This window comes from Rattus norvegicus, chromosome 1 (genome assembly GCF_036323735.1).
Source record: "Rattus norvegicus strain BN/NHsdMcwi chromosome 1, GRCr8, whole genome shotgun sequence".
Classification (NCBI taxonomy): Eukaryota; Metazoa; Chordata; class Mammalia; order Rodentia; family Muridae; genus Rattus; species Rattus norvegicus.
The window spans coordinates 48,397,464-48,424,639 of NC_086019.1; the positions used below are offsets into that span (position 1 = coordinate 48,397,464).

Sequence of the window (27,176 nt, forward strand, 5' to 3'; positions counted from 1 at the left end):
GAGGGAGGCCCTGAGCATGTGTGTACTAGCTTCCAGTCAGACTGTGCTCAGGACAAGTGGCACCCCTTTCCAGGACTGGGTCACCACTTCGGAGACTGGCCAATAGGAACACACCTTCCAAATTCTTAGTCATATGCAGATAAGATAGGCCTTAAAAACTCATTTAATTAGATACACTGAGGTACATATGCTGTTAGGATTCTGCTTATAGTTTTTGTTGCTGAACTTTTTTTTTTTTTTTGAAAATTTCATGTGGGTACAGCATTCCAGCCATTTTCACCCTTCCTCTCCACACTCCAGCTCCTTCAGCGTCTACCCTTACCCCATTCAAATTCACGACTTCTTCTCTACTACTGTTACATATAAACATTGGAACACACACAGACACACACACCCCTTGCTGAGTTTTCAAAGAAGAGATTTTTAGTTTTTTAATTGTGTATACTTTTGTGGCTGTGGACACAAGTGAGGTGCGCATGAAATCAGGACAAGACTTCAGATCCCATGGAGCCGCAGGCACAGGAGGTTGTGAGGCACCCAAAGGGGTTCTGGGAAATGAACTGGGGTCCTCTTGGAGAGCAGTGTGCCACCTTTACAAAGATCTCTCTCTCTCTCTCTCTCTCTCTCTCTCTCTCTCTCTCTCTCTCTCTGATGACTATGAAACATGGTTTTCTGTTCTAAACAGAAACATTTGCCCGTGGGACCCTTCCTTGAGGGGAACGTCTAGGTAATTAAACTGTTTGTCTTAGCCTTAGGAAAACATTCCCTCCATGTGCCCCAACTACAGCTATGGTGATGCCGTGGCCTGTGGGTTCGCCAGCCATCAGCACGTGTTCCTAGAGAGCAGTCACCTCAGCCCTTTTTCAGACGTGGCATTTCCAGAGCTGCCATCCCCACAGCAGTTGTTCCGGGGTCGCCCATGCCCGTGTCATTTCCACTTCAGGGCTTCCTCCCACTGGTCGGCTGACTCAGGGTTCTTGGGGATTGGTGGAAATATGGACTGCATCTTACTCCGAAAGTCCTTCATCTGGAAGGGAAAACAAAACAAAATAAGACATCAACTGCCAGGAGAAGGGAGGGATAGATGAAGCCCCATGAGGCAGGATCTTCGCTGAGGAGAGACACCCGAGCCCTCACGGATGAGGAGCAAATGACAGGCCAGGGCGCTGAGGCCTGCCTTCCACACAGTAACAACACAACACCGGTGTGAGCCCACCAACTACAGAACAGACAACTTTGCCCTCGGTGTGGAGGGCAACATGTCTGAATCAACACAACCCCAGGGTGTGTATTGGAGGAATGGGATGTATAGTGGCTTTCATTTAGAAAGATGCAGTGAGCAGTAAAATGCCTGTCCCTCTAAATGCATGATTAAGTTCAGGCCATTCCAAGTCAGAATTTTAGAGCTGGAGGGACAGTAGAAAGAAAAACTAATGGCAGATATCCTAGAACCTTTCTATGTGCCAGTGTGGACAACCTACGCTGAGAGTTTGTCAGTGAAAGCGATTTGAGCCAGAGTCAAGGAGGGGACAGGGAGGCCACACCGTGTAGTGCTGAGCTGTGTGGAGGGAATGGCTGACGTGGGAGAGGACTCTGAGGTGCACACTCGGTCAGTCCTTCTGCATGTCTGTGAAGCTACCATGCAGAGTTCTCAGTGGCAGGTCGTGGTACAAGCTGACCGGTCACATGTTCTTCTCCACTCAGGGGTCACCAGGTTCACACAACTCCCAGGTCTCTCCAGAAGCACATCATTCCTGGGAGAGGCTACGGGAGACTCAGGCACTTTTTCTTTGTTATTGATCTGTATTCACATCAAATGGAGGCTAAGCCTTTACCCTGTTGCCAAACTCAGGGTTTACATCTTTTTCAGTATTTGAAAATTCTAGACTAGTTCCCAACCTCCAAATCATAAATTTGGTGACAGGACTTCAGTGTCAGACAGACCCCTGCTCAAATCCCAGCCCTCATCCCGTTTCCTCTTTTACCAGCACCTGTACGTGCAGAAAGGTAGTAATTGCCTGCTGAAGAGTTGTGAGGACACAGTGAGGCGAGCGCACAAAGCGGTAAATACTCCGTCTGGGAAGGCTGTGACCACTGTAGCACTATTCCATGCTAAGCTCTCATGGTTGTCAACACCACAGCATGTTTCCTAAAAGCAGGGCCTTATAGATACATGCCATTTGGAGGGGCTATTCTCACCATTTTATGGAATCTGTAGGTTAGCCATCTGGATTCTCTACACCCATTTGTTAATCTTTGCATAGCCAGGCAATCACTCTAGCATCAAGCCCGTATATCCCAGTCTCTTTCTTGTGTTAGGCAAACGTGATAACCACTGGTAACAGAAATCTGCCAGCCAGACGCTGATCTTGAATGTACACATGGGTACTGTGTCTCTCCCTAACGCTTTTTCTGGGCTGTATTATAAGCCTACATGAGAGCTTCTCCATTAGCAGTAGATCCAAGTCCCTGGAGAGGGGCTAGAACTGGGGAGGAGCTTCTTTTGTGGTCACAGTTACTGTGACTACTGTTTGCAATTGGTAGCAGGCAGGGGTAACTCAGACTGGCTATCCAGGATTCACATAAGGAGCCTTGTCAAACACGCTACTCATAACCTACTGTATAACCTGTATCTATATCAGCATAGATGTTTGGAGTTGAAACCCAGTGCTTCCCTGGCCACTGTCTGCAGTCTGCTGTTCCTTTTGTCTTTCTGGCTGTGTCTTTTACAACTTGAGTTGTGTTGGACTCTCTAGCCAAGGTAGGAGCACACTTGTTTTTCCACGGTCTCTTATCAGTGACACCCCTCCCTGGTCAGCTGCTAGGAAGCACCCTGGGAGGTGGGAGGTGGGAGGTGGGGTGGCCGCTCTATTCACCTGATTGTCTGTCCTCCAATCCTCAAGGATTGGTTACTATTTGTCCCTGAGGTCATACATGAGTCACTAGAAGGAACCACATTTGACAAATAGCCAGTGGTAGTCAGGCTTAAGACTCAGATGTGGGACGCTCAGGACGGAGCCCCTCTCCAGGGACTTGGATCTACTGCTAATGGAGAAGCTCTCATGTAGGCTTATAATACAGCCCAGAAAAAGCGTTAGGGAGAGACACAGTACCCATGTGTACATTCAAGATCAGCGTCTTGAAGAAACCGAAAACCACTTTGATAAGATTATGTATTGAAAAACTGTTTAGTCAGATTATCTCTAATATCATAAATTCATACAGAATCAGCTCTAACAGGCTTTGTTGGCACTAAGAGCTGAGTTTGACTATTATACTTGATGATAATGGTGGTGGTGGTGGTGGTGATGATGATGTCGTCACTGACGTGCTCATTTAGCTTCCGTTCGTACACTGTGGGTTCAGGAGCATCTGCCCTCATTATAGGCTCTACAAAGAGAAACCCAGAGATATGCCTATGGTGAAGGGGTCAGGGGTGATTTAACGATCTAGTAATTGGGTTTCTGGATAAACTGAGTAAGTCCCCACGATGCTGCTGCTGAGTTGAAAAGCACGGCAAGTTTGTGAAGGTCTTACCTGAGTGGGAACAGTGCCTTCTGTTTGCCGTTGGTTGTGTGCCAACCACCAATGCACTGGGCTACTAATTGTCACAATTCTACATGGCAGAGATGATGGCCACCACCTGACACACAAGGACCCAGAGCTGAGGGGGTAACTTGTTAAGTGACTGGCTGCCGGACAGACACCCAGGACTCTCCCATGGCCACTCAGGTTCCGTGAACCACAATGACAAAGTGCCCCTAAGCTTTCTGAAAATGATTTAAGACAGACCCCTGGACATTTTAGCCTGAATGGTCTGGGGAGCGCATTACTAGTGTTCACCAATGGTCAGCATCATCTGTTTCTGTAGGTGAGGATTATACCGCACCTCCTTGAGTTAGACAGCCACGTGACTAATAGGTGGACAGAAGACACAGGTCATATCCAGGCATTTACTCACACATGTTCGATTCTCTAGGCCAGTCTGTAGGGAAATATTGGAACCTGTAGCCTTGGCAGACCTCAGGGACAAAGCAAGCTGAAGTGCCATTAGGTCATGGAGGGGAGCTTCCCAAGAGACCAGCTTGACCACCATGGATACTGCATGACTAAAGACTAAATTGTCAAGGCGTGGAGTTGGAAGATGCTTTTGTGTATGTATATATGCATGAGTGTCTACATGCATGTGGATGGAGGCCAGAGGCCAACCTCAGGTGGTGTTCAAGAGTTGTCCACCTTAGTTTTTGAGGCAGGGTTTCTTGCTAGGACCCGAGGATTGCTGGATATGACAGGTGAATTGCCAGGGAGCCTCAGAGATCTGCTTGTCTTCATGTTCTACCTCCTGAAGTCAGCCTACCGCTTGGTCCTTTTACATCACCACTTCCTAGGGAGTCAGAACATTTCTCCAGCTTTTTATTGAATAAGTATAGGGGTTCCGATCTACAAGGAAGGGTCATATTTACCTATCCATTTATTCATTTTAAATGGGAAGATTAGTCTGGTGTCTACTTGGTAACATTTACTAACTAGCATTGGCTTGGTTCAGAGAGCAGGCACTGAAAGCCTATTGATATAAGGACCCAGGGATGAGGTACCCAGCTTCCCACATTGCTATGCTATGAGTCTTATTTAAGTAAAGGGCAGAGAAATATCTTTGCTTTCTCCTAAACCATTTCTGCATCCCATCCATAAAGTCCAGAACCTTCAGTCAAGACAACTGACTTAGAAATGAACATGTAACTGAACATGTAACTCTCTGAGAAATACAATCTCACTGGGGTTTACTGCAACGCTGGGTCACAGGACACAGTTCAAAGGCTTTAGTTTCTGTCACAGAAGGTAAGTGAGCAGCAAGGTCACTCTCAGGCCAAGGCCCAATGTGACGCTAGGACCCGCCCAGCAAGAACCATTTGTAACCTGCATCTCAATTTAACATGACAACAGGTCCCAACGGTTCTAAAAGGCTTCATTTTTGTAACTGCAATCCCAGGGATGTCTGGATCCTTGCCCTCTGCCACCAATCAGTCCTTCCTACAGCGAGACACCATGGCGGATGTTAAACTAAGTCTGCCATACAAGAAAAATGGACCAATTCTCTCCCTCTCTCCCTCCTCCCCCCTTTCCCATCTCCTCTCCTTCCTGACTTGTCTCCCTCTGCTCTTCAAGCAGCTACAGTCCCTATTTCATGATGGTTTTTAAAAAATATTTTAAGTGTATTGCCTGCATATATGTATGGTACCACGTGGGCTCTGGGAACTGAACGTGGATCCCTGCAGTATAGCAAGCCCCATCCTTCCTGTTCCCTTCCTGTCCTCAATAGTTCAGCTGGCAGACTGTTCCAAGACAATGGAGGCAGTCTCAAAATGTATCGAAAAAAATGTCGTGTACATGTTTTTAAACGCAGGAGTTACTTTTTAAAATGGTGTGTGAATGGATGTAACTATAGGCCACACAGAATGGACTAGGTCATGTACACACACTAATGAAAACCAGCGATTTCAATGTCACACCGACAGGCAAAAACCAGTACTTCTAAAGTCAAAAGTACCTTTAATGCTGTCACCCAGAAACTGTAAAGTCCGCAGCCACTGGGTGCTACATAACAGGAGACCTAAAGGGAGGCGCTCCAGCTTTCAGACTCCAGTCACCCCACACTGGGCATCACTGCGTCTTCTGTCTTCAATATCTTTACAAGGGTGACTTAAAACTTGATATCTTTCTGGATTTTCCAAATAGTGTCTGCGCTCTTTACCATCTGGGCCTCCTCTGTAGGGCTCAGCTTCACCTTTATAATATCAGATATGCCATTCTCTCCCAGGACACAAGGCACACTGAGGAACACCTCTTCTTTTATTCCGTATAAACCTTTAATTTTGGTGGAAACTGGGTGCGTTTTCCTGAGATTCTTCAGAATACTCTCTGCAATATCAGCTACAGACAGGCCAATGGCCCAGGAAGTATAGCCTTTCATTTTGATAATTTTATAGGCACTGGCAATGACTTCTTTGTGGACATTGCCCCACTGCTCCGGGTCTTTGTTAGTTCCTATAGCTGAATTCAGCTCTTTCAGAGGCACACCAGCGATGTTTACACCACTCCACACAGGGACACTTGAGTCTCCATGCTCTCCAAGGACCCACCCATGACAGCTTTCAGAGTGGATCCCAAGCCTCTGCCCAAGCATGTAACGGAAACGAGCTGTATCTAGGTTACAGCCACTTCCAATAACACGGTTTTTGGGAAACCCACTCAATTTCCACGCTACGTAAGTTAGGATGTCCACTGGGTTGGAAACAATGATAATTTTGCAGCGAGGGCTGTACTTGACAATATTGGCAAACATTATCTTAAAGATAGATACGTTTCGCTGGACTAAATTTAGACGCGTCTCATCTTTCTCTTGTCGTGCTCCCGCTGTGATAACCACTACCTCAGAGTTGGCAGTGACATGGAAATCCTTGCTGCAAACAATATTTGGCATTTTCATGAAGACACTGCCGTGCTGGAGATCCATTGTCTCACCCTTCATTTTTCCTTCATTACTATCAACAAGAGCAAGCTCATCAGTCAAGCCTTTCGCTATGATGCTGATGGCACAGGCCATGCCGACGGATCCAGTTCCTATAATGGAGACCTTGTTGTGGAGAACGGGTTCTTCGGAGCTGACGTGCTGGAGAAGTTTACCCTTCACAGTCGCCATGGTGGACGTGGGGGTGAGGCTCCACCAGGCCCGGTTGGGAGGGACACGCAGCACCTGACTGGGCCATAAAGCTACGCCCAAGTCCTTGAAATCTACCCTGACTGTACCCATTCTTCTTCTGGCCCTCAGGATGCTTACAGCCCAGGCCATAGCTGCGCACTCAGATGGAAGAAATGAACAGGATGAGGAAGACAGTTGAGGCCAGAACGGCGGTTGTCAGGCAGTACAGACGCAGCCCTCCCTCCCACTGCGGCTGCGCAGTCCCCCAACAGTGTTGCACGTGGGCCCAGCGCGCAGACTGGGTCTTCCTGCTCCTGCCCCTGCAGCCTGCACCAAAGCTTTATAAAGGGCTTCCACCTCCAGCAAGGAAATACTGGAGTTTGTTTTACAAACCCATATTCTTTATTATTGATAAAGAATCAATAAAGGAAAGCCTGTGATTGGATCCAAATTAGAGCAAACTTGGCTCAGTGGTTATGAGCGCCTAGTGCCCTGCAGAGGACCCAGGCTGGCTTCTCAGGGTCTACATCAGGTGGCTCACAACTGTCTTTAGCTCCAACTTCAGGGGCATCAGGTATGCTCTAGCCTCTGTGGGCATATGGTCCACATGGTAACATAAATTCCATAGTCACACACATATTCACATACACAAATTAAAATACAACAAAAACCAAAACCATAATCTTTCCCTAAGCCCTCCAATTTCTTAAGATGGCCCTGTAGCCCTATATAAAATGAAGGTATCTTAGAAATGACTTAACTTTGAGCCAACATGTAAATTAGACTATTACTGAAGTAGTGAAATAGTTACCTTGCAAACCTGGTCTTGGAATATCTTATCTCATCTGTGTTTTTGGTTCAGTCTTTTGAACTAATTTCAAATTCTGAGAAGATGTAAACATTGCATTTTATGAAAAACCTAATAAACTACAAAGCCCTGGTACACAGGATGGCGTTTTCTCTCTACTAATCAATCCTGTGCCTGTGGTGAACACTGAGTGCTTCCTCTTGGGAGACAGCCATATGCTGTCCCAAATGAGGGGCCCAGGGACAGACAGCCCTTTCATCAGTCATGATTTTTCAATTTTAAGGTGTTGCGCCCTGGCAAGAAAACGTATTTTATACACATAAAGAGCAGCCCTTTCATCCCACTGCTGGCCCAGGAAACCAGTGCAGGGTGGAGAAGCTGGGAAACCGTTAGTGGAACCCTCAGTCTTGGGACTTGCTGATGGTGTCATGTGTTTCCAAGCCAGAAAGGCTGCCTGGAGGAAACAGCTATGGTGACCCAGTTTAAAACAGATAAATTCCCTCCACACTGACAATCAGATTATACCAGAATTTAAAAGGAAAAAGGCCCCTTCCACTCCCATCTTCATTGAATGGTGGCCAGCATTTAGAGGGACTTTTTAAAATAACCCACATGGCCGCTGATAGCTCTCATTTTTTTTTTTTTTTTGTTCTTTTTTTTTCGGAGCTGGGGATCAAACCCAGGGCCTTGCGCTTGCTAGGCAAGCGCTCTACCACTGAGCTAAATCCCCAACCCCAGCTCTCACTTCTTTTGTTCTACTTCTCACTTGAGAGATTTAGCCTGACAACTGTCCCCACCTCCTTTCTGTAATGATTCTCTTGACCAGTCAAGCTGTTTTCTAGGATGAGTGCTCTTGAGTGTGAGATTCAAGGACACAAAGACTCTTGGCTGGACAGCTTCTATCGACAGGCATTTTCTTTCTAGAGATCAAGCCTCTTCAGAAATACAATCTCTATGGCAGCCGCCTCTTCAGTCTTTCCCCTCAGTCACAGCTAAATCAATTTGGAGAGGGAAAAATGACAACATTGTAAAATAAAGAATACCCAAAACAAAGTAGCTTCCTATTTATAGTAAGTCTCACACTAAGAAGGCAAGCACAACACAGGCAGACTCATGGCCCTGAGCAGAGGAAGGACCACCCAAGGGTGCACAGCCAGATGCCACCAGATAGCACCATTGGCCTTCTCTCTCAGGTGACTCATTCCTCCTTTCAAGTGGAGGCCTAATTCAAATTACCCATTAAAAAATGCAATGTAATGTTACAGTTAAGGCAGGATGCTACCTCAATGCCTTTGATTACATCTCTTAGGAGAGAGAAGTCAGGAACCAGGACCAGCAGTACAGACCCTGACTGTCAACAACTGCCACCACGCTGCTATCCTCAGTCATTCCACCTGGACTCTCAGGGCCAGCTCTGTTACCTTCCTGATCAATATCTTCAGAGTCTAGTCAATACCCTTCTACTGCAGACCTCCTCAGCCCTCCAAGCTGAGCTGGGTTTTTAAACCCCATGTCAGCGCTGCTCTTTGTAGCCCATGACATGATCTGTCCCAGCAGTTCAGTGTGAAAGTGCTACAGATATGGCAGAGCGGAGTCACTGTATTTATCAGCACACTCCTGTCCTCGAGGACAGATCTGGGCACAGGGACAGGGATTCAGTGAGTACCTATGGAGGAGAGGGTTCAGTAAATCACTCCGGACCCGAGTTAGGACACTGGAGGGCTAGGGAGAGTGGCTGAGAAGGCTAGGACCTCATTGTGCTGGGATACTCAAGGGAGAAGAAAATGGGGTGATGATTGGCCCCTTAGGGGCTGCATGGAAGGCTAATGAAGAAATAAAAGAAAAGAAAAGTTACAAATGGACTAAGGGCATCTTCACTACTTTTCTTAGGCCTTTCTCAAACCTCTGCCACAGTCAACTGGAGACAGCATCAACACATACCACACTCATAGCGCTGGACACACAATAGAACAAAGGCTTGGTAGCGGAGAGAATGTTTTAATCCTTCAAAACTATTTAAAATGTGAGAAATCGTGACAAGGCCAGCAGAGGACATCCTCAATGAGGGACACAGGGCTGCTAAGGGGGCAGGGCCAGCGTGGAGGCTGACCTGGAGTGGCTGCAGGTCCCGCATGGAGGGCACTCTGAAGAAAACAATCAGAAGTTTTATTTGTGGTTTGAAATCCATAACATGAAAACTGTAATTTTTTTTAAATTAAGTTAAAAATCTCATTGTGTTGTTCACTGACTAAAGTGATCCTCAAGTGAGGGCCTTTACAAATAGTAGAGCCCAAAAGTATTTTCCTCTGTCCGAGTCAGGCCTTCTAAGTAGAATACAGGTATAGGGAGAGAATCTCCTCAGAAAGCACTTAGAACACACCCCACCCCCGTTACAGAATTAAACACTGAAAAACCAAACTGGCCCGCTCCTCTGGTAAATTCTCCAAATCAATTTTTTTTTTGCATCATATTCATAAATTGTTGATTTAATGTGAAAAAACCACTCAGACTAACCACTAAAAAAAGAAAAGGACGTACTAGAGTGCAAGTTTGATTTATGTAACCATTTTATGTTCCCGTGTACCCAGGCCACGCAAACTTTTCTCTGGTGGAAAAGCTAAGAAGCCCGGCGCTGCAGTATCACCCAATAATCGGGCAGCACTGAGGAGCGGCGGCGGCTGGGGCGGCGGACTGTGGTGAGTCTGGGTGTGGTCAGAGAGGTAGTGAGGCTCCATCAGTAGCCCTTTTAACAGAAGCCATGGACGGTTTTTAAATGAAGGGCATGATCCATCTGACTGACATTTTAAAAGTATCTCTGGCTGCCATGTGGGGGAAAATGAAGGGGAAGTAACGATGAGGCTGGGAGACCAGACAGGAAGCTTGTCAGTGCGCAAGCAGACAGTGACCACAGGCAGAGAGGGGCGGGGCTGTGCTCCACAGTGGGGCTCACGAGCAGGTCTGTGGGTTAGAAGAGACAACGGGAAATTAGACAAACTCCTGGGCTTTTGATTTCAATTGGGAGATGAGGCAATGAAGATATTTCCTCATTGGGGAAGATTAAGGAGAGAACACAAGAGAACCAAGCGTTCAGGCTAGTGGGTGCTGTCACCACACGCGTTATGAGACAAGGGAGACCAGTCTGAAGGGCTAGAGCTATGTTTGGACATCACTAGATGGCCGGATTGCTTTAAATGCCAGTGTCTAGACGAGGAAGCTGAGTGGATAAGGAGGGAAGTGAAGCCACTGTCTGACAGTAAAGACGAGCCCGAGACCTGGGAAACTTTAGGGCACTGGTAGGGGAAAAAGCTGGATGGGGGACAGGGCAGGGGGAGGTGGAACCAGCAATCATGGGCAGCTTTTTCAGAATCATTTCAATTGGGGATGCAGACAAATGGGCTGCTAGCTTGAGGAGAAATTACCCAAAGAGCTGCAGTAAACCAGAGCATGTCTGTATGTGCTGCAGTGAAAAAAGATAGCCAGCAAAGGGCAGGGACTATGATGACAGCAGCTGAATCTTTGGGAAGGTGACCTGGTGGTGGCGGGGAAGGAGCAGACACCAACTGCTCAAAGAGCTGGGTGAGGTGTATAGTCTGTCCTTAATGTGGTTCGGATGCAGGCAGAGTGCTCAAGCATCTGGGTAGTAGCACAGGAAAGGGCTGCAGCAAGGGACGGAGAACACAGGCGCTTTACAGTTGCCCTGTGGGAAGAAGTGTCCAGATGGGAAGGCTGTGGAGTGGAGGACAGGGAAGACCTGGGGAATGGCAGAACACTGTGAGATGCACTTATGAACAGCAAGCCAGCTTTGCTTCTGGGCAGCTGTGTGGATGCTGCCACTCAGCGGGAGTGTAACCGAAGGATAGGTCACAGGTTGGAATGAATGACAGTTCAGAGGGGAGGAAGCACACAGGACACCTGTGTGTATACAAGTACTAGTGCCAAGTCCACTGGGCCTGAGCCTGCAGCACAAGGTGGGAGTGAGGTCACACGGTAGCTAGACCCTGGAGAGGAAAAGATGTGGGCCCAGGGAAGGGCCACAGGCAGCACTGCAGACCCGGTACAGTGGCACCAAGGCAGAGGTGAACAGAGCTGTCAGGAGCAGCCAGATGAGAGTCAAGGGGCGAAAACAAGAGCACAGTCAAAACCCAGAATCTTTCAACACAAACTTGAACAAGTCAGTCACCACAAGAGGCCAAATCACACCTAGCACAGTTCTCAGATCCAGGACATGAAGATTTAATTTAGTTTTGAAACAGGCTCTCCCTATGTAGCCCAGGCTGGCCTTCAAACTAGAGATGTGTGTAATGTCACCAGGAATCACATACAAATAAATGAATGAGCATGACCCTAAGCTGACCCCAGCGCCCATTTAAAGGCTGGTGCAGTAGGGTGCACTTGAAGCTCCAGGCCTGGGGAGGAGACCTGGGCTTGATGGCCAGACACTCTAGCCAAATTAGCAAGCTTTAGGCTGAATAAGAGAACTGACTCAAAACGTAAAGTGAAGAAAGCCCAACGAAGTTGTCTGACATTGACTTCTGGACACTCGCACACCTATGCACAGTTTCTTATATGTAAGTTGTTTAGTTAGGAAAACTCAGTTTCAAAGAGCACTTCATTTTCTGTATACAACTGACAATAATTATATAGAAATCTATCAGGGCTGGGGATTTAGCTCAGTGGTAGAGCGCTTGCCTAGGAAGCGCAAGGCCCTGGGTTCGGTCCCCAGCTCCGAAAAAAAGAACCAAAAAAAAAAAAAAAAAGAAATCTATCAATATACATAATGCTCTGGAATGTTATCCATCTGTAAGGGACTAATCAATAAGAGGTGGCTTTGAAAATGCCACTTAAGGGGATGCAGTGGTGTCAACTCTTTCTGCATGCAGGGCGTATTTAGAGAGAACTGCTCACGACCAGGACAAAGGAAAAATAAAACCCAAGCAGGTGAAGTCAAGGACAACCCCTCCTGTGCAGCACATGTGGGAATATCGAGGTGAGGAAGCGTGGTTTGTGTGGGGCCTCTGAACACCAAGGCCCTTAGGGTACCACTTATCTCTCCCCTTAACTGATGCACATTGCCACTTTATAAAATACTGAGGCCAAATTTCAGCTATAAGGGGAAATTGGTGGGTTTTAAAGAAGTAGTTTGGAAATGTGCCAGAGAGCTGTTTCCCCCTCCCCGGCCTTAAAAAAAGTATTCAGGTCATTATCTCCCCTTCAAACTGAACAAGACCACATGACTCAGGTCCTCAGTCACCAAATTGCTCTCCCACATTTACATCAAAGGCCTCTCCCCAGTTCGAGTTAGGCCATTAGAGCTGCCGCTGTGGAATAGGAAGTGAGGGTGACAAAGATGTTCATGTCACCTCAGACTTGAGTGACTAGCTGATGCATGGCGCCACGTCCAATTCATTTTTAAATGATTCCAGGAAAATATTCCTCGGTCTGCTAGGCTGACAGAAGAGTGCTGCCGGGTCATGACGACTCTCTTCTGCAGTTCCAGCAAATGCTGTCAGGAGGAGGCAGGAGGCAGGGTGGGCATCAGAACAAGAAAGTGGCTCTTTCTCCTGGGGCAGAGCCTTAGACTAGGCCACTCCAGAATGGCTGCCATTAAACAATTTGCCAGGAAACTCAGACTTGCTTTTAACCTTTAGCTGAACCAGTGAAACATCCAGCACTTAAAAGCCTACTTCCCTTCTTTGACACTTTCAAAGTTAACACTTGTAAGCCTTTCCACAGTTTTACTTAAATATGGGTCAGCTGCTCATTTGAGATGTGTAAATGAAATAAAATAGGGGTAATGTACTGTAAGGGACACTGGTGACATGGGCCCATGTTCTAATAAGAGACACTGGGTAGACACCCCATGTTCTAATAAGGCACACTGGTAAATACTGATGAAAATTAAAATTAGCCAAGAGTACAGAGCAAGAACTCATCTGTACTTAGTAGAGGCCCTCACAGTGGCTGTCAGGGTTAGAAGGAAGCCTGTCATTGTCATGCTAGCACAAAAAGTATGTCTCAAAAATAAGTAAATAACGATAAACCAATTGTGTGTATGTGTGTGCATGTATGTACACGTACACATATACATGTGTGTATGTGTAGGTAGGTACACACACACGCCTTGTAGCAGTTATAGAAAAGAACTGTAGAAAAGACTTTTGGTTGTTTGTGTTCTGAGACGGTCTTGCTCTATAGCCCATGCCGGCTGGAACCTACACAGCCCTGACTGACCTCAGACCCCATCTCTCTGCCTGCACCTCTCGGATACTGCAATAGCAGGTGCGTGCCAGCTGGCCAGGCTGGGCAAACACAGCCTGTAGACAGAGGGCATCCTCTATCCTAGCAGGAAGACACCACTGCCCAGAGTCTCAGGATACAGTCAAATGCCCACTTCTGAAAAAACTTCAAATCTGCTTCATTCGCACACCTAACTTTTTGACTTTTAAAGAGAAGGATGCAGAGTTCTGGGGAGAGTGGCAACCACCATCAGAAGAAAGAATAGGATGGGATCTGGGGAACATCACAGGATTTTAGGCACAACTCTCTCCAGGTGACCCTTCACAGCCAGGGATGGCCAGTTTACTATCTAGCAGATTGGCAAACATTACAGTGAAACAGAAGTCACCAATGGCCAGGGAGCTAGGGACCACGTGCACCCTTCACAACTTTTCTACACATCCCCTAGCAACACACATCAGAAAACATCTTAAAATACCCCTCGCTCCAACATTAACATTTTCCATCTTTATGACAGTTTTCTTAATCAGGAAAAGTGCAATAAGATGTCTGCTTAACAGGTTCATTATAGTCCTTAATAGTGAAAAGTTGGTCCCAGCGGCAGGGGCTAATGAAGTAGATTATAATATGTGATGGAGTACCACGTAGTCATTAAAAGTGATGAAGATTTATGTACTCCACTGTGTGAAGATGGCCCCATGACTACTCAGTGAAAAACATCCCAGAGCAGCGCACCCAAGTTGGAGCGCTTCCACCTCATGCTACGGATGTGTCCTCAGACAGAATCGGCCTGAGAGAAAAGCTCCTGCTCTGACCAGTGATCGGACCTCAGGGGAGTTCTGCTGCACTTTTCCAGATGCATGTTTCTAGTAATGAGTAGCTAAAGAAAATAATTAAAAATTAATTATAGGCTCTATAACACATTTTAATTTAACACACACATACATTCATCCATAATTTGGATTTTGAATGTTCCCCAGAGGTCCACATGTTCAAAACTTGGCCTCAGAGTGGTGCTAATAGATGGTGGGAACCTTGGGCAGAGGGCCTAGTGGGGAGGGTCAGGAGGCTGCTAGGAAAGATCATTTGGGACGGGGACTGTGTCTGTCTGTTCCTTAACCGCTGACGTGAGCAGTTCTACTCCACCCTGCATGCTGGCCACTGCTCTCTCTCACTCCCCCAGGAGCAGAAAACAATGGGTCGCTTAGTCTTAGACTGACTTCCAAAACTGATGACTGAAGAATCTTTCCCTGAGGACATTAAGAATCTCAGATACGTTGTTACAGTAACAGGTAGCTATACAAAGGTTAATCACTCCTTTGTCAATTAGTTAAAAAGATAAAGTTAAATCTCCATTTATTCATCAATTTAAACATTAAATCTCTAGATAATTTAAAGTAATTTGCCATAACAGAGCAAATGTTCGTTCCTGGATTTTATCACAATTTGGCTCCTACAAAGGCAACAGCTGTGAACTACAAATCCTTCCTGCTCCAGGCACTGTGAACGTACTGTACTAGTCTCTTACAAGAGGACTGTACTAGCCTCTTGCAAGAGGACTGTACTAGTCTCTTACAAGAGCAGAGACACCAATGGTGAGCCTCTGGCCTCCGGACGGGCAGGGAGCGTCTGTACTCCCCTTTCGTAGACATTCAATGTAATAGAAAAGATTCCATATCTCACACTCAGTAACGCCAACTGGTAGTGACAGCCGGGCCTCTGAGATGACAGCACACAGCACAGGGCCACAGGCAGAGCACACCCACAGTGCCTCTACAGTTATAGCCACTGCAACCAAGAAATAGTGGATAGCTAACACTTCACCTTCTGAGAGAGAGAGAGAGAAAGAGAAAGAGAGAGAGAGAGAGAGAGAGAGAGAGAGAGAGAGAGAGGTCTAGCTATAAATAAGCTACACCTTTTCAGAAGTCCTTCGACCACCAACAAATACCAACTAGTAACTAGTTAGTAAAGGACACTAGTGACAAGATTAACAAGTAACATGCCAATAACGAAACAGAAACTTGCTTTCCTCCACAAACAGGAGTTTGAGTTCTCCACTTGAGGTAGTATTTCTCTCAACTCTTTGCTAAGCCATCTATCCTAGTAACAATCTAATGGCCCAAGGTGTTCTTGCAGGGCTGAATGGCCCATCTCCTGGAATCACACACACAGCGGGTTTAACAAGGGACCAGGAACCTACAGGAAACGTTTTCTCAACCACCCTGTCCCCACTAGCATAGCTCCTGAGATGAAATACTGCCTCAATCATGCTCATATGCTAAAACACCACAATTCAACCATGATTCAGAATGCTCAGTGAATTCGCACAGAGCATACGCTGTACTTGCGGGCTCAGTACCAGTTGGGGCATTGGGGTGGACAGATTCGGAACTTGGAGGAGTTTTTAATCTTGGGCAAGGTCAGTGCTTTGGCCGACTAATGCAACGCTTCTAACAGTTGTCCTTTTTGTGAACCTCTGCTTAAATGCTATACCACTACATAAGATACAAATGTATTTTACACTTGACGTATTCTATGTGTTCTCTGTGCAATGAAGTTTCACAATAACTATGGGTAATAAAGTAAAGCAAAAACATTTTAAGACACTGAAATTTTGATTTGTTGCCTCTCAGGCCAGCAGGGGTAGCTGTGACTTAAAACGGGAAATGTTAAGCGCTCCAGGCTGCTCACAGTCAGCCACTAGATGGCAGGCGAGAGGAACTGGATTTACAGTGGAGAGCACAACTCAAGGTAGAATGGCCACCTCCTAGTGCACCTCCACAGTGCAGAGGCTTGGGTCATCGTGAGACTGTTACCTAAAGTTGTAGAAAAGTGGCATTTAATGAAATCCGGCGAGACCCAGAGATTCAAGTTCAGGGCAGACTCAGGTCAGACTCCTGCTTTCACTCAAACTGTCAGTGCACGGCTCTGCACTCGGTCTTCTAGAAGCCTGGAATAGGCTTGCGCCCTGTCCTAGTGTGTTGCCCAGAGCCAGCTCAGGGTAGCCCCACAAAGGAGTTCCAGAGGACTAACTTGATGGGTTAGCAAACACTCCACCCTGTAAGACATGCCCTGACACAGGGTTTAGTCAGAGGGTCTCCTGAGAAGTGTCTGGAGAACAGACGGACCCATGATCCCAGCGGCCTCTGAAGTGGGGGAGAGGCTGTCTACATTCTCTTCCTACAGGACACTAAGATGTGATGTCAGAGTCCACAGATTCTCACGTTCAGTAATGCTAACTAGAAAACATTTTTTCTCCCTCAAATATTTTACTTAGGTAATAATCCTCTTATTGGTGCCATAAAACAAAGTTGCTCATGTTCTAGAAACTAAAATAGCACAGTCTGGCCCATAAAGCCAATTCCTCAGGAGTATGATAACCTACTTTTGTTGGTCTATGAAATTTAGATTGATATGATGACTCTTTTATTTTCCCCCCTTTTATTGAAAACAGACCTTTCCTCACATGGGAACTCCCAGCTCCCTCCCACCTCCTCTCGCATGTGGATCCAGCCCCTTTCTGTCTAGGAACCTTGAAGCAGAGTTGTGACCTTTGCTAGGGGAGCCGTGCATCAGCAGAGGCAGATTGGGTAGCCCCACTGTCTCTCACTAGAACGCAAACAGGATTCTAAGGGATAGCAATAAAATAAAATATGGTAATAAAAAACAGAACTATCACATTGAAGTTGGACAAAACAAGAAGGAAAAGAGCCTAAGAGAAGACATGAGAACCAGAGACCCACTCATCTGCACACTTAGGGATCCCATTAAAACACTAAACTAGAAGCCAAAATTACACACACACACACACACACACACACACACATGTGCGCACGCACATACACACACATGCACATATACACACATGCACACACACACACACGGTACTAGAGGGTAAAAAGAGGTAAGAAAAATGTACATAAAACAATAACAGGGAAAACCCTGCCACGACCTTGTGAGAAGGACCCTTCAAAGATGCTGGAGTTCATGTTCTGCCAGCCATCTAGTGCTGGGCATGCAGCCTTCCCTTAAGATCGGTTTGTTTCCCAGGGAGACTCCCTTGGAGGAAACTCAATCTGTTTGCAAATGCAACTGGGCATAGCTTTGGGTTAGGAATGGGGCGTGTATAAATTCTCCTTTCAGTTCTAGGGCCCTGTGCGGTGCACGGTCTGCGCTTGCTGTGTCAGCCTCTGTGTCCATCACGTTGGGTTAGGGGGCCTTGCTTCCTTGGTGTCCTCCATCCCTCTGGCTATTACACTCTTTCTGCCTCCGCTTCCACTGGGTTCCTTGAGGCTCCCCCTGGGGTGGGGGGGGATTTGATGGAGCCGTCCCATTTCTTCAGTCTCTTGATGGAGACTTCCTGTTTCTTCAGTCTCTCGCTTTCTGCACAGTATGACTGTGTGTCTCCTTATCTGGTCCCATCTGCTGCAGGAGGAAGCTTCTCTGATGATGGCTGACTTAGGCACTGATCTACGAGTGTAGCACAAAATCATTTCATTGCTACATTTGTTTTCTTTTTACAACTATAGCATTTGGTTCTATTCTAGGTCCCTGGGCTTTTAGTCTCTAGGTTCTTGGTCACCGAAGCAGTGACAGGTTTGGGTTCCATCTCATGGAGTGGGCCTTATCAGATATTGGTTGATACTCCCACAAGCTTCCTGTCATCCTTGCCCCAGCACAGCCATAGCAGACCAGCACTGAAGGTCAAAGGGCAGCTGGCTGGCTTGGTGTTTACGTTTCTCCCTTGGTAGTGTGCAGAGCACTTTCCTGTACCAAAGATGCTAGAACGTAGGGATGAAGGCTGTAAGCAGGCATCAGATCGGCTTCTCCATGTTCAGTGAGCTGTGTGGGTGTTGTCTTCAGTGATGGGGCCTTGTCTGTGATGACTCCTCCAATCACAGAGTACCTGTATTCTCCACCTCAGCTCTCACCCTGCTGATGGCCCACAGCACTAAGCACTGGGAACACAGGCTGTCAGCTAACGAAAAGCACCAACGGCTATCACTTCCACAGGAGCAGAGGTGTCCCCAGACAGACCTCAGCCACTCAGGGAGGTCTCCTGAGCTCCCAGGCCGCTGCGCTTTATTTTTGAGTACAAATTAATAAAAATGTCATCATACATATGGATGGGTACCTTTGGGTACTACAAGCATAAGCCTCCTACAGTCTTTAAAAAGAAATATTGACGCTATGGTGGCGTTTCTAGCAAAGTAAGTCATTTATCCGGAGCCTATTTTGTTCACATATTTCTGTCAACATTCTCTTTCAGTTTTTCAGATAGCCATTCCTTTGCTATAACAGCTATAGACCTTTTGTTCACTTGCCCCCATATCCTAAGCCTTTTTCTGCTTCATGGGATGGCTTAAGAAGTATCCTCTTCTTGAGGAGAGAAAGGCCGGCCCTGTAAGAGACCGACATCGATCTAGGAAAACTTGGTGAGCTATCCAGAATCAAGTGGATCAGATCGGTCAAATCCAACACTCCCTTCCCCCACCCCTACTTTAGTTCCCATCTTAGCTATTTCCCATCTTAGCTAGGGAAGGTAAAGTTGGGAAACCTAGGCCCCTAAGGTTCAGAGCTGAGTGCCAAGCTCGAGTCTGCTGGCAGAAAGGTATGCTGTATTAGGCGAGCGACCCAACCTCACCAGTTCCCAATAGTAGCATCTTCTAGTTAGCTATGTCCAAATGGCTGGTCTAATGTCTGAAGTGGGAGTAATGGAACAAATACCAACAGTCACCCACAGCTCTCCAGTGACAGGCTTTCTGCCTTTTCTAAGGAGTCCCAGTCCACTGTGAGAAATGTGAACAGGCAACAGTGGCCGTGCGGGCGCCATGTCCTCCATGTGCTGTGAGCAAAGAGTACAACTACAGTTCTCCTTTGTAAGAGGTGCCTTGGTCACGGTGTCTCCTCACGGCCATCAAACAGCACCGACACATGCCCATCTAACAGTCAGCTCACGCTCTCAAGTCCCAAACTGAGCCCGACACCTGCTCCTCTCATGCTGTCCACCCGCCCACAAGGACTCCAGGCTGACTGATATGAGAAAGCTGTTTACCTATGCCACCAGTACACCAACTGCAAGCCACTGTCTATACTCCCGTCTGCCTGGACAGCCTGGGCCACAGAGCTTCTCACTGATTATTTAATGAAAGAAACCAGTCATTCTTAGTGCATAATTTTTAGTTCAGGGTATTCATTTTACACAGACACACACACACACACGGGTGCTTAGAACTTTTCTCTGAAACATGTATATAACACATTAATAATTGAGTAATTAAAATGTTTTATTATATACATGAATGTCAAACAATATAAAAAGTAGCTCCAAATCACTAACTTTATTAAACAAATAACACCAATTTATACAGAAGGAGCATTAGTTCCGAATCAGTCATTAATTATATTTGAAAAACTTATATTTATAATATATAAATAAGTTTATAAAATTTATATTTATAAGAACTTGCCTACATATTGGGAAGGATTTAATCATATTCTGGGTCATTACTTCAGAAGACAGGGACCAAAATATATGCAAATTTGAAAACCAAGAACTTTAGACAACACAAAGTCACAAGGCTAGGTACTCACGCTGTGAACTCCCAAGGCTTTCCACACTGCAAAACTGATCACGCCAACTCCACACCAGGCATAAAGAGAACCCCAGCCCAGGGCTCGCAGGGCAAGGGAAGACCCACTCTCTGGTAAGGCAGCCGTGGCCATAGTGCCCTAGGATAAACACAGAAAGCTTGGGTAAACTACTCAGTAAACGTTCTAGAAATGTTTGGAGAGAATTACAGTACTTCCCATGTAAGCAACCTGGCTATGGAGATGAAGTAACATCTTCACTAATTCTGTGAGTTCTCTGACTGATGGGCATCTGAATGTGGGGCACTGTGGCCACTTATCCTTCCAGAAAAACCTAGAACATTCCGCCAACATCCACTGGCACCTTCATTAAAACAGAATTTGAGGAATTAGCTAATCTGAGAAGGAATGACAGGTTTATAACACCGGCTTCTACCTAGAAAGGTTATTTCAGTTCACTAAGGTTCTTCTCTGTTTTAGAGTAATTTGTCTGCACACTGCTAGCATACTTCTATGCATAGGCCCTTCCTATGCACATGTGCTGTGTGTCAGCAGGTGCTGTTCCTGGAAGCAGAAAGACTGTCTGTCTGCTAACCTGCAGGAGCACAGACCATCAAGAACAGACGGTGGATGCTCAATGCTTGCTGACCAACACTTTGGGGAGAAATCTTGGAGCTCAACAGATTGCTGAACTCTTTCTTTAGCTGTTTTCTATTATAAACACGTACACTCTAGTATCTTACATTTCCCCACATTGTGACAGTTTCTGGCGGCTCCACTAGCCACCCTGACTTTTAACTGACCTCAAGCCCTATTCTGAAGCAAGAGCTCTAACTATTATCATTTTGATAGAACCAGTTCATAGGCCCTGGCATCAATTTTATTTTAGAAACAAACAAAACAGTCATTTTGCCCCTGGAAAGAACAGAAATTTTACACACACATGCATGCATGCACGCACACACACACACGTACATACACAAATCCATATTTGTTTTACCAAATTAAAAAAAGATAGTCATATGAAAATAACTCAAGAGATTTACAACAGAATGTCAATTTTGCCTCAGATTTTTAGGAACAGGTACAGTAACATTTGTATAATATCAGCCACTTAACTGGTGAAGTGAAAACACTAGTTATTGTCTTCATACTTCCAAAAATCAATTTTAGTAGAATATTAATATTGAACTCTAAGTTTTCAAAAAATCTAAACACATTTTTGCTTCTATCAAATGATATTCATACCCTCTGTTCAAAATAATGTGGGCTGACATTTTGTAGAAAAGATTTAACCTGCCAAAAAATGTTGTATAAGACATTAGATATAGTCATACATACAAGTTGTGTGTATATATATGCACCCTGTGTGCACACTTATCTATGTATTGTGTGCAGATGAGTGTATGTGTGTACACATACATGTTTTAGAGGCTGCATTTCCCTTCATTGGTCTCCCACCCGCTTTTAAAGTGAAAATTAAGGCTTCCATATTTGGAAGTTGACCAGAACAAACTATACTGTAGCTATTGTACTCAGTGTTTCCAGAATCAACAAACAGCACATTTTCTATTCTGTGCTTGTAATACTTGAGGCCATGAATATTTCTCCTGGTATGCACCAGAACCCCGAGAAAGTGGGTAACAGGAATTGACCTATCATCCCCATTTGTCAGAAGCACCAATAGCAAACTGTCATGTCAAAGGTCAACTGTGTAAGTTTCACATCTTAGTGTAATCCTTAGCCTTTTTCAGTGTAATCCTGGGAATTATTTTATGCAAACACCAAATGGGTTTTCCAGGAATACTCAATGTGGGGGTGGAGCGATGGCCCTGTGTAGGATGATGTCATTATGCAGCAAGGCAGGTCCAGGATAAGGCGAAGCCTATCATTGGATGAGAAGGAAGGGTAGGCGGAGAAAAAGTCTAGAAGGGAGGGAGGGGAGGAGCCAGAAAAGGAAGATGGAAACAGAGGAGGATTCCGATCCAGGTGGTCTAGGTCAATTTAATCTTGTCTAGGTGGGCGGTTTCTATCTTTATTAATTGGCAGTGAATTTATTCTGTGGGTGTATTGTAATTGAGAATTTAACATATAAATCTAATTGTTAAACTACAAGTTTTTAGAGCTTTAATTTTACTGGGCTACAGGGAATATGAGCAAAGTTCCCAGGGGGCAGAGACAAATTGTCTCAGTTCTGGAAGCTGTGCTAGACTATAGAATGCCTGGGGTTAGCATGGCGCGGTGTACGCAGAACGGCCTGCAGAATGCAATGTGTGTGTCAGGCATGGTAACAATCCGCCAAAGGGACGGTGTGAGAAAGCAGCTGGCAGAGAAACAGCCAGAGCACTCAGTTCCCGAGGATCCTTGAGAAGTAGGAAGGCACAGGTACCGGTAGCCGCCGATTCATTTTTTTATTTTTACCGCAACAGCCCTGGGTATGAAGTTCTACAGTACAAGCACGAGGCTCTGAGCTTGGAAAGGCAGGTTCAGCAATGCCCCCTGAGAGGATGACAGCACTGGGAGGATGGAGACAGCACGATCCCTAGGCCTGCTGGCCACCAGTCTACCCAAATCTGTGAGCTCCAGGGTCAGAGGAAGACCACGTACCCAAAAATAACAGAGATTGAGAAAGATCATACACACACACACACACACAGAATATTCAATCCAGTTATTTTCCTTACATTCAAATCTGAACAATATTTTGATATATCATTAAAGTAGCTCTTATAATCTGTAATGGAATCTTAAACTTGTATTTATTTATTAGAATTTAAAGTTGTATCAAAAGGATATCTGGTAAGCTGGCTGTTTTGTTATGCTCACTAAAGGGTTTTGGAATAACTCAGGTATGTGATGAAATTCTGCCAGGCCATGACACTAAGGCAAGCCGAGCACTGAATTACTTTAGGTAAGTAATTCATGTATACATGCACAGCAATTCTGTATTTTCAACTATTCTAACCAAATGAGCACATCACACACACACACACACACACACACACTTTTCACATGTGGCACTTCATTTAGTCTTGAAACCATGTTTAAAACCAGTGTGTAAAAAGTATTGGTTTAAAAAAACAATCTTGGAGATAGAGTTTGGTTATAGCATGCATGGCTGCCTAGCATGTTAGCCCTGGTCTCTAATCTTAGCTCTTACACACACACACACACACATCTGTCCCCACCCCTTCTCCTTTGCAGTGTGCGTGTGTGTGTGTGTGTGTGTGTACAGAACAAAGAAGCTTGAGGGAATAATTTTTTTACTTCGGTTTGCACTTCCCCCTTCTCTTTATTCAAGGAATTACAAAGAAAACTATATGTTAGTTCACTCAACACTATTCTTTCTCAGTGTTCGGCTTCCTACCAAACGACTCAGCAGTTAGAAAATAAAGCACCAGGGGACTGATTATCCCCATGAAATAGAAAAAGCACAGGCAGTCCCCAAACAAAAGGGTGGTCATTTGAAAGTCCTTTTGGGTTATAATTTGAGTTTGTTCTCAGGATAAAGCACAGCTTATTAAGTAAAAGCATTGCTAAAAGCAGTGGCATTTATTCCTTAGGCAGGGGAGTGCCACGTTGGACAGACTGCTAAATCTATGCATGCCTGTGTCCGGCTGTTTGGTGGGCTGTGTCACATATGTGAGGACTCAAGAGTGGATAACCTAGGGTTGGGGATTTAGCTCAGTGGTAGAGGGCTTGCCTAGGAAGCGCAAGGCCCTGGGTTCGGTCCCCAGCTCCGGGGGGGGCGGGGGGGGGGAGAAGAGTGGATAACCTTCAGCTGTCAGGGATTAGGATTCTGAGAGAAGTCCTCTGGGTGATGACTGAAAGCTCGATGCCCACGTGACATTATTAAACTGGTGCTCAGTATAAACTCAGCCACTGTGCTCTTGGATGAGATGTGGGGCAAATTTACAGAACATTTTAGTCACCTGTGCAGTGTTTCTCACGTTCCTTTACATATAGGCTCCAAAGATGTTTAATTATGTGGGTCTTATCAATATTTAATGTATTAGAAATTAAAACTGAGAAATTTACACTTTAGTCATTTAAAAGTATCAAATCCATTAATATAAAAACATAAACTCATTTTTATATTAGAATAACTATCCTTCCCAAACAAAATAAACTACAGAGGATTAATGTTTTATGCTTTTGTTAACCTCTTAAATTTCCAGCCTAAGAGCTGGCTTTTCATATCTGTAGTCAATCTGCTGTAAATGCTTTCTTATAATTTTCAGTGACAGCTGAAGTGTACGAATAAAACCCAGGCCTCACACTGATGTGGTTAGAAAAAGTATTTTATTAGCTTTCCTTCTTCATAACATACCACTACTAAACAAAAAAAAGGCTTCTGAAGGTTGGTTACCACATGGAGTCCTATTAAAACCTTCTGTCATTTGTAACATTCAAACCCACCAGTCAGCTTTGCACTTTGAATGGACGCTATGCCATACAGAGTGACTATTCAGAAGGTATTGGTATCTAAATTATACAGATCTTTCAACTGTTGATCCCATGTGTTAAATAGCATTTTTAAATCATCATCAAATCACAGCATCTCATCAGCAAAGCTGTTAAGTATGGAGAAGTTGTCAAGTGAATGGCGGTAGTTACATGTCTAAGTGTTTTCAATTGAAAGCTTGTTAACACTGACCACAAAGATTGACAACCACTTTCCTCAAGAGTCAGGCCTACTTTGTGTTTTTTAAGAAAATGTCTGCCACAAACACCCCATTTGTGAGTGACTGACAGTTTGTGGTGGATCCTTCACAAAGAAGATGCCCTGTAGGGAACACACTGATTCAGCTGGTAAGGCAGTTGCTGCTTCCTCTAGAGGAAAACATCTGCCGTCTGAAGCAGAGTTGCTTCCTGAACATTTCCCACCTCCCATGAAATTTAAAAGTCAGGCATATCCAAGTGTCATTATTGAAGAGGTAATAATTTTACCACTTCAACAACGACATTTACCTAATGAATTCTTTTTAAAGCTACTGCTGCATTACAATGAAGTACATAGTGGTTGCAAGGGACTGGTTTATGCCACAGCCACCATGACTATGCCACTGCTCTGTGCCATCGGGGCGTGTCTCTAAACTTGAATAGGAAATGAGTTGTCTCAAGGATCATTGGGATTTTGTGGACCACTGTTTACAAGTGTGTTAGACCACAAACAGCATGCATTACGATTCAATCCCAGAACAAAACAAAGAACCAAGTTGTCAGTCTGTGGAAAGAAGACAATCCCTGGTTTTTACCAGATTCTTACACAGATCCCTATGTATTGTATAATTATAATTTAATTATAACCAAACCTGTGGTTGGAAAACCAAACAAAGCTTGGCTGTTAAAACACCAATATTGGTTAGGCCTTAATGACATCTGCCACAAGTTAATTTCTTCTCTAAAAACATAATATCAGGAGAAAATGGCCCAGCAGAGCCACAGATGTGGTCTTAGTAGCTCCATAAACCTTTAGAATATTGAGAGGGAATTGGAAAACATTTTAGATACATTATAGCCTCTTGTCTTTACAGTATTCAAAGCTTAAGTATGACTATTACAGATAAGTGGAAGGGAATTCGATTGATTTATGGTTTTTCACATAACATTCTTCTGTAGCACACATCAGGCTAATTACAGAGTTATCTGTATGAGTATCTAATTGTGTCTCTCACAGCAGACATTTAAATTCCTGAGGGACAGACATGTTTATTTTTGTATCCCTTCCACCTTAATCAGAGTGACTGAAACACAAAGGATCCCAAGTCAACACTTGCTGAGGTGAAGTGAACAATAAATCAGCAGTAAGGGTGGGAGGGGAAAAGACAAAACATTATAAACAGCTACACATACATATCAGGAAATTCCCCACCAACCAGAAAAGGCAGGTATGTGACAGAGAACAAATGTACAATCTTGAAGAATAATGGTCTTCTGTCTCAAGTGGGTTATATTAGTCATCCAATGCTTTTAGAGCACCTACTATGTGCTAGGCACTTTATAGCGACTGTGGCTGTCCTTTGTTAAAAAGAATAGTAATGCTATGAGTGGATTTCAGTCACAAACCTTATTGAACCATTCGGGGCTTTTCTTTTTAGCTAGTGATAATGTTGTAACAAATCCAGCTAGCATTCCCGCTGCGGCTGCAGAACCAAGGAAAATTCCACCTGCCAAGAATTGGGAGAAGATATTAAAAATAAAGCTTAAAGCGCAAGGCCCTGGGTTCGATCCCCAACTCCGAAAAAAAGAACCAAAAAAAAAAAAAATAAAGCTTAAATTAAAAAAGATTTCCACAACCTAGTATCAGATATTTTCAGGATTACATTCAAAACTCGAAACATCATGGCTAAGCGGTCTGAGAAACCTGTGTGATCTCACGACCTCTGGTTCAAGGGAACACTCTGAAGCTGGGTTCTTCAGGGCTAAGAATGGGTGTGTTTCCCCTTCCCAGCGCAAAGATTTTCCACGGGAAGAAGAGATAGTGGCAATCAGAAAAGGGCAGGGCACGAGAAAAATCTATAGATAAGGATGGATAAATACAGTATGGACTAGAGACTAGATGGCAGGACTTACTCGTCCCTGCCCAAGGAGACTTCACCCTGTGACATATGGGTCCCACTGGCTGAGTTAAAAATAAAGCCCAAGATAAGGGCTTTCAGAACGGAATGTGTTCCAGAACATCCTATCCCAGCGCAGGGCAAGCATACCTTTAATCAGGAATAGCCGATCGTCCTGAGACCCTGGAGCTTCTACTGCAGAAGACTCCCCGGACCCAGAACCCGAGGCCTCCATATTTAAAGTCTCCTCTACTGTTTCCGTTACTAAAGAGGCCCGAGT

General features: G+C 45.1%; 2 protein-coding genes across 3 annotated transcripts; both read right to left on the bottom strand.

Moving 5' to 3' along the window:
* Nucleotides 1-401: 401 nt before the first annotated feature.
* Tmem242 (transmembrane protein 242) lies at nucleotides 402-27,176 on the bottom strand. 2 transcript variants are annotated; one of them, NM_001144860.2, is made up of 4 exons: nucleotides 27,047-27,170; nucleotides 26,406-26,506; nucleotides 20,340-20,477; nucleotides 402-1,027 (listed from the first exon to the last, which is right to left on the bottom strand). In NM_001144860.2, the coding sequence occupies exons 1-4, from the start codon at nucleotides 27,129-27,131 to the stop codon at nucleotides 929-931; spliced, it is 423 nt and encodes a 140-aa protein (NP_001138332.1). In that variant the 5' UTR covers nucleotides 27,132-27,170; the 3' UTR covers nucleotides 402-928. The 2 variants fall into 2 exon arrangements, with proteins under 2 accessions (NP_001138332.1, XP_038959292.1); XM_039103364.2 differs by lacking the exon at nucleotides 402-1,027 and adding an exon at nucleotides 8,257-10,466 and having other exon boundaries at nucleotides 27,047-27,176.
* Nucleotides 5,534-6,957, bottom strand: Ldhal6b (lactate dehydrogenase A-like 6B). The gene has a single exon (NM_183334.1). The coding sequence runs from the start codon at nucleotides 6,848-6,850 to the stop codon at nucleotides 5,702-5,704; it is 1,149 nt and encodes a 382-aa protein (NP_899163.1). The 5' UTR covers nucleotides 6,851-6,957; the 3' UTR covers nucleotides 5,534-5,701.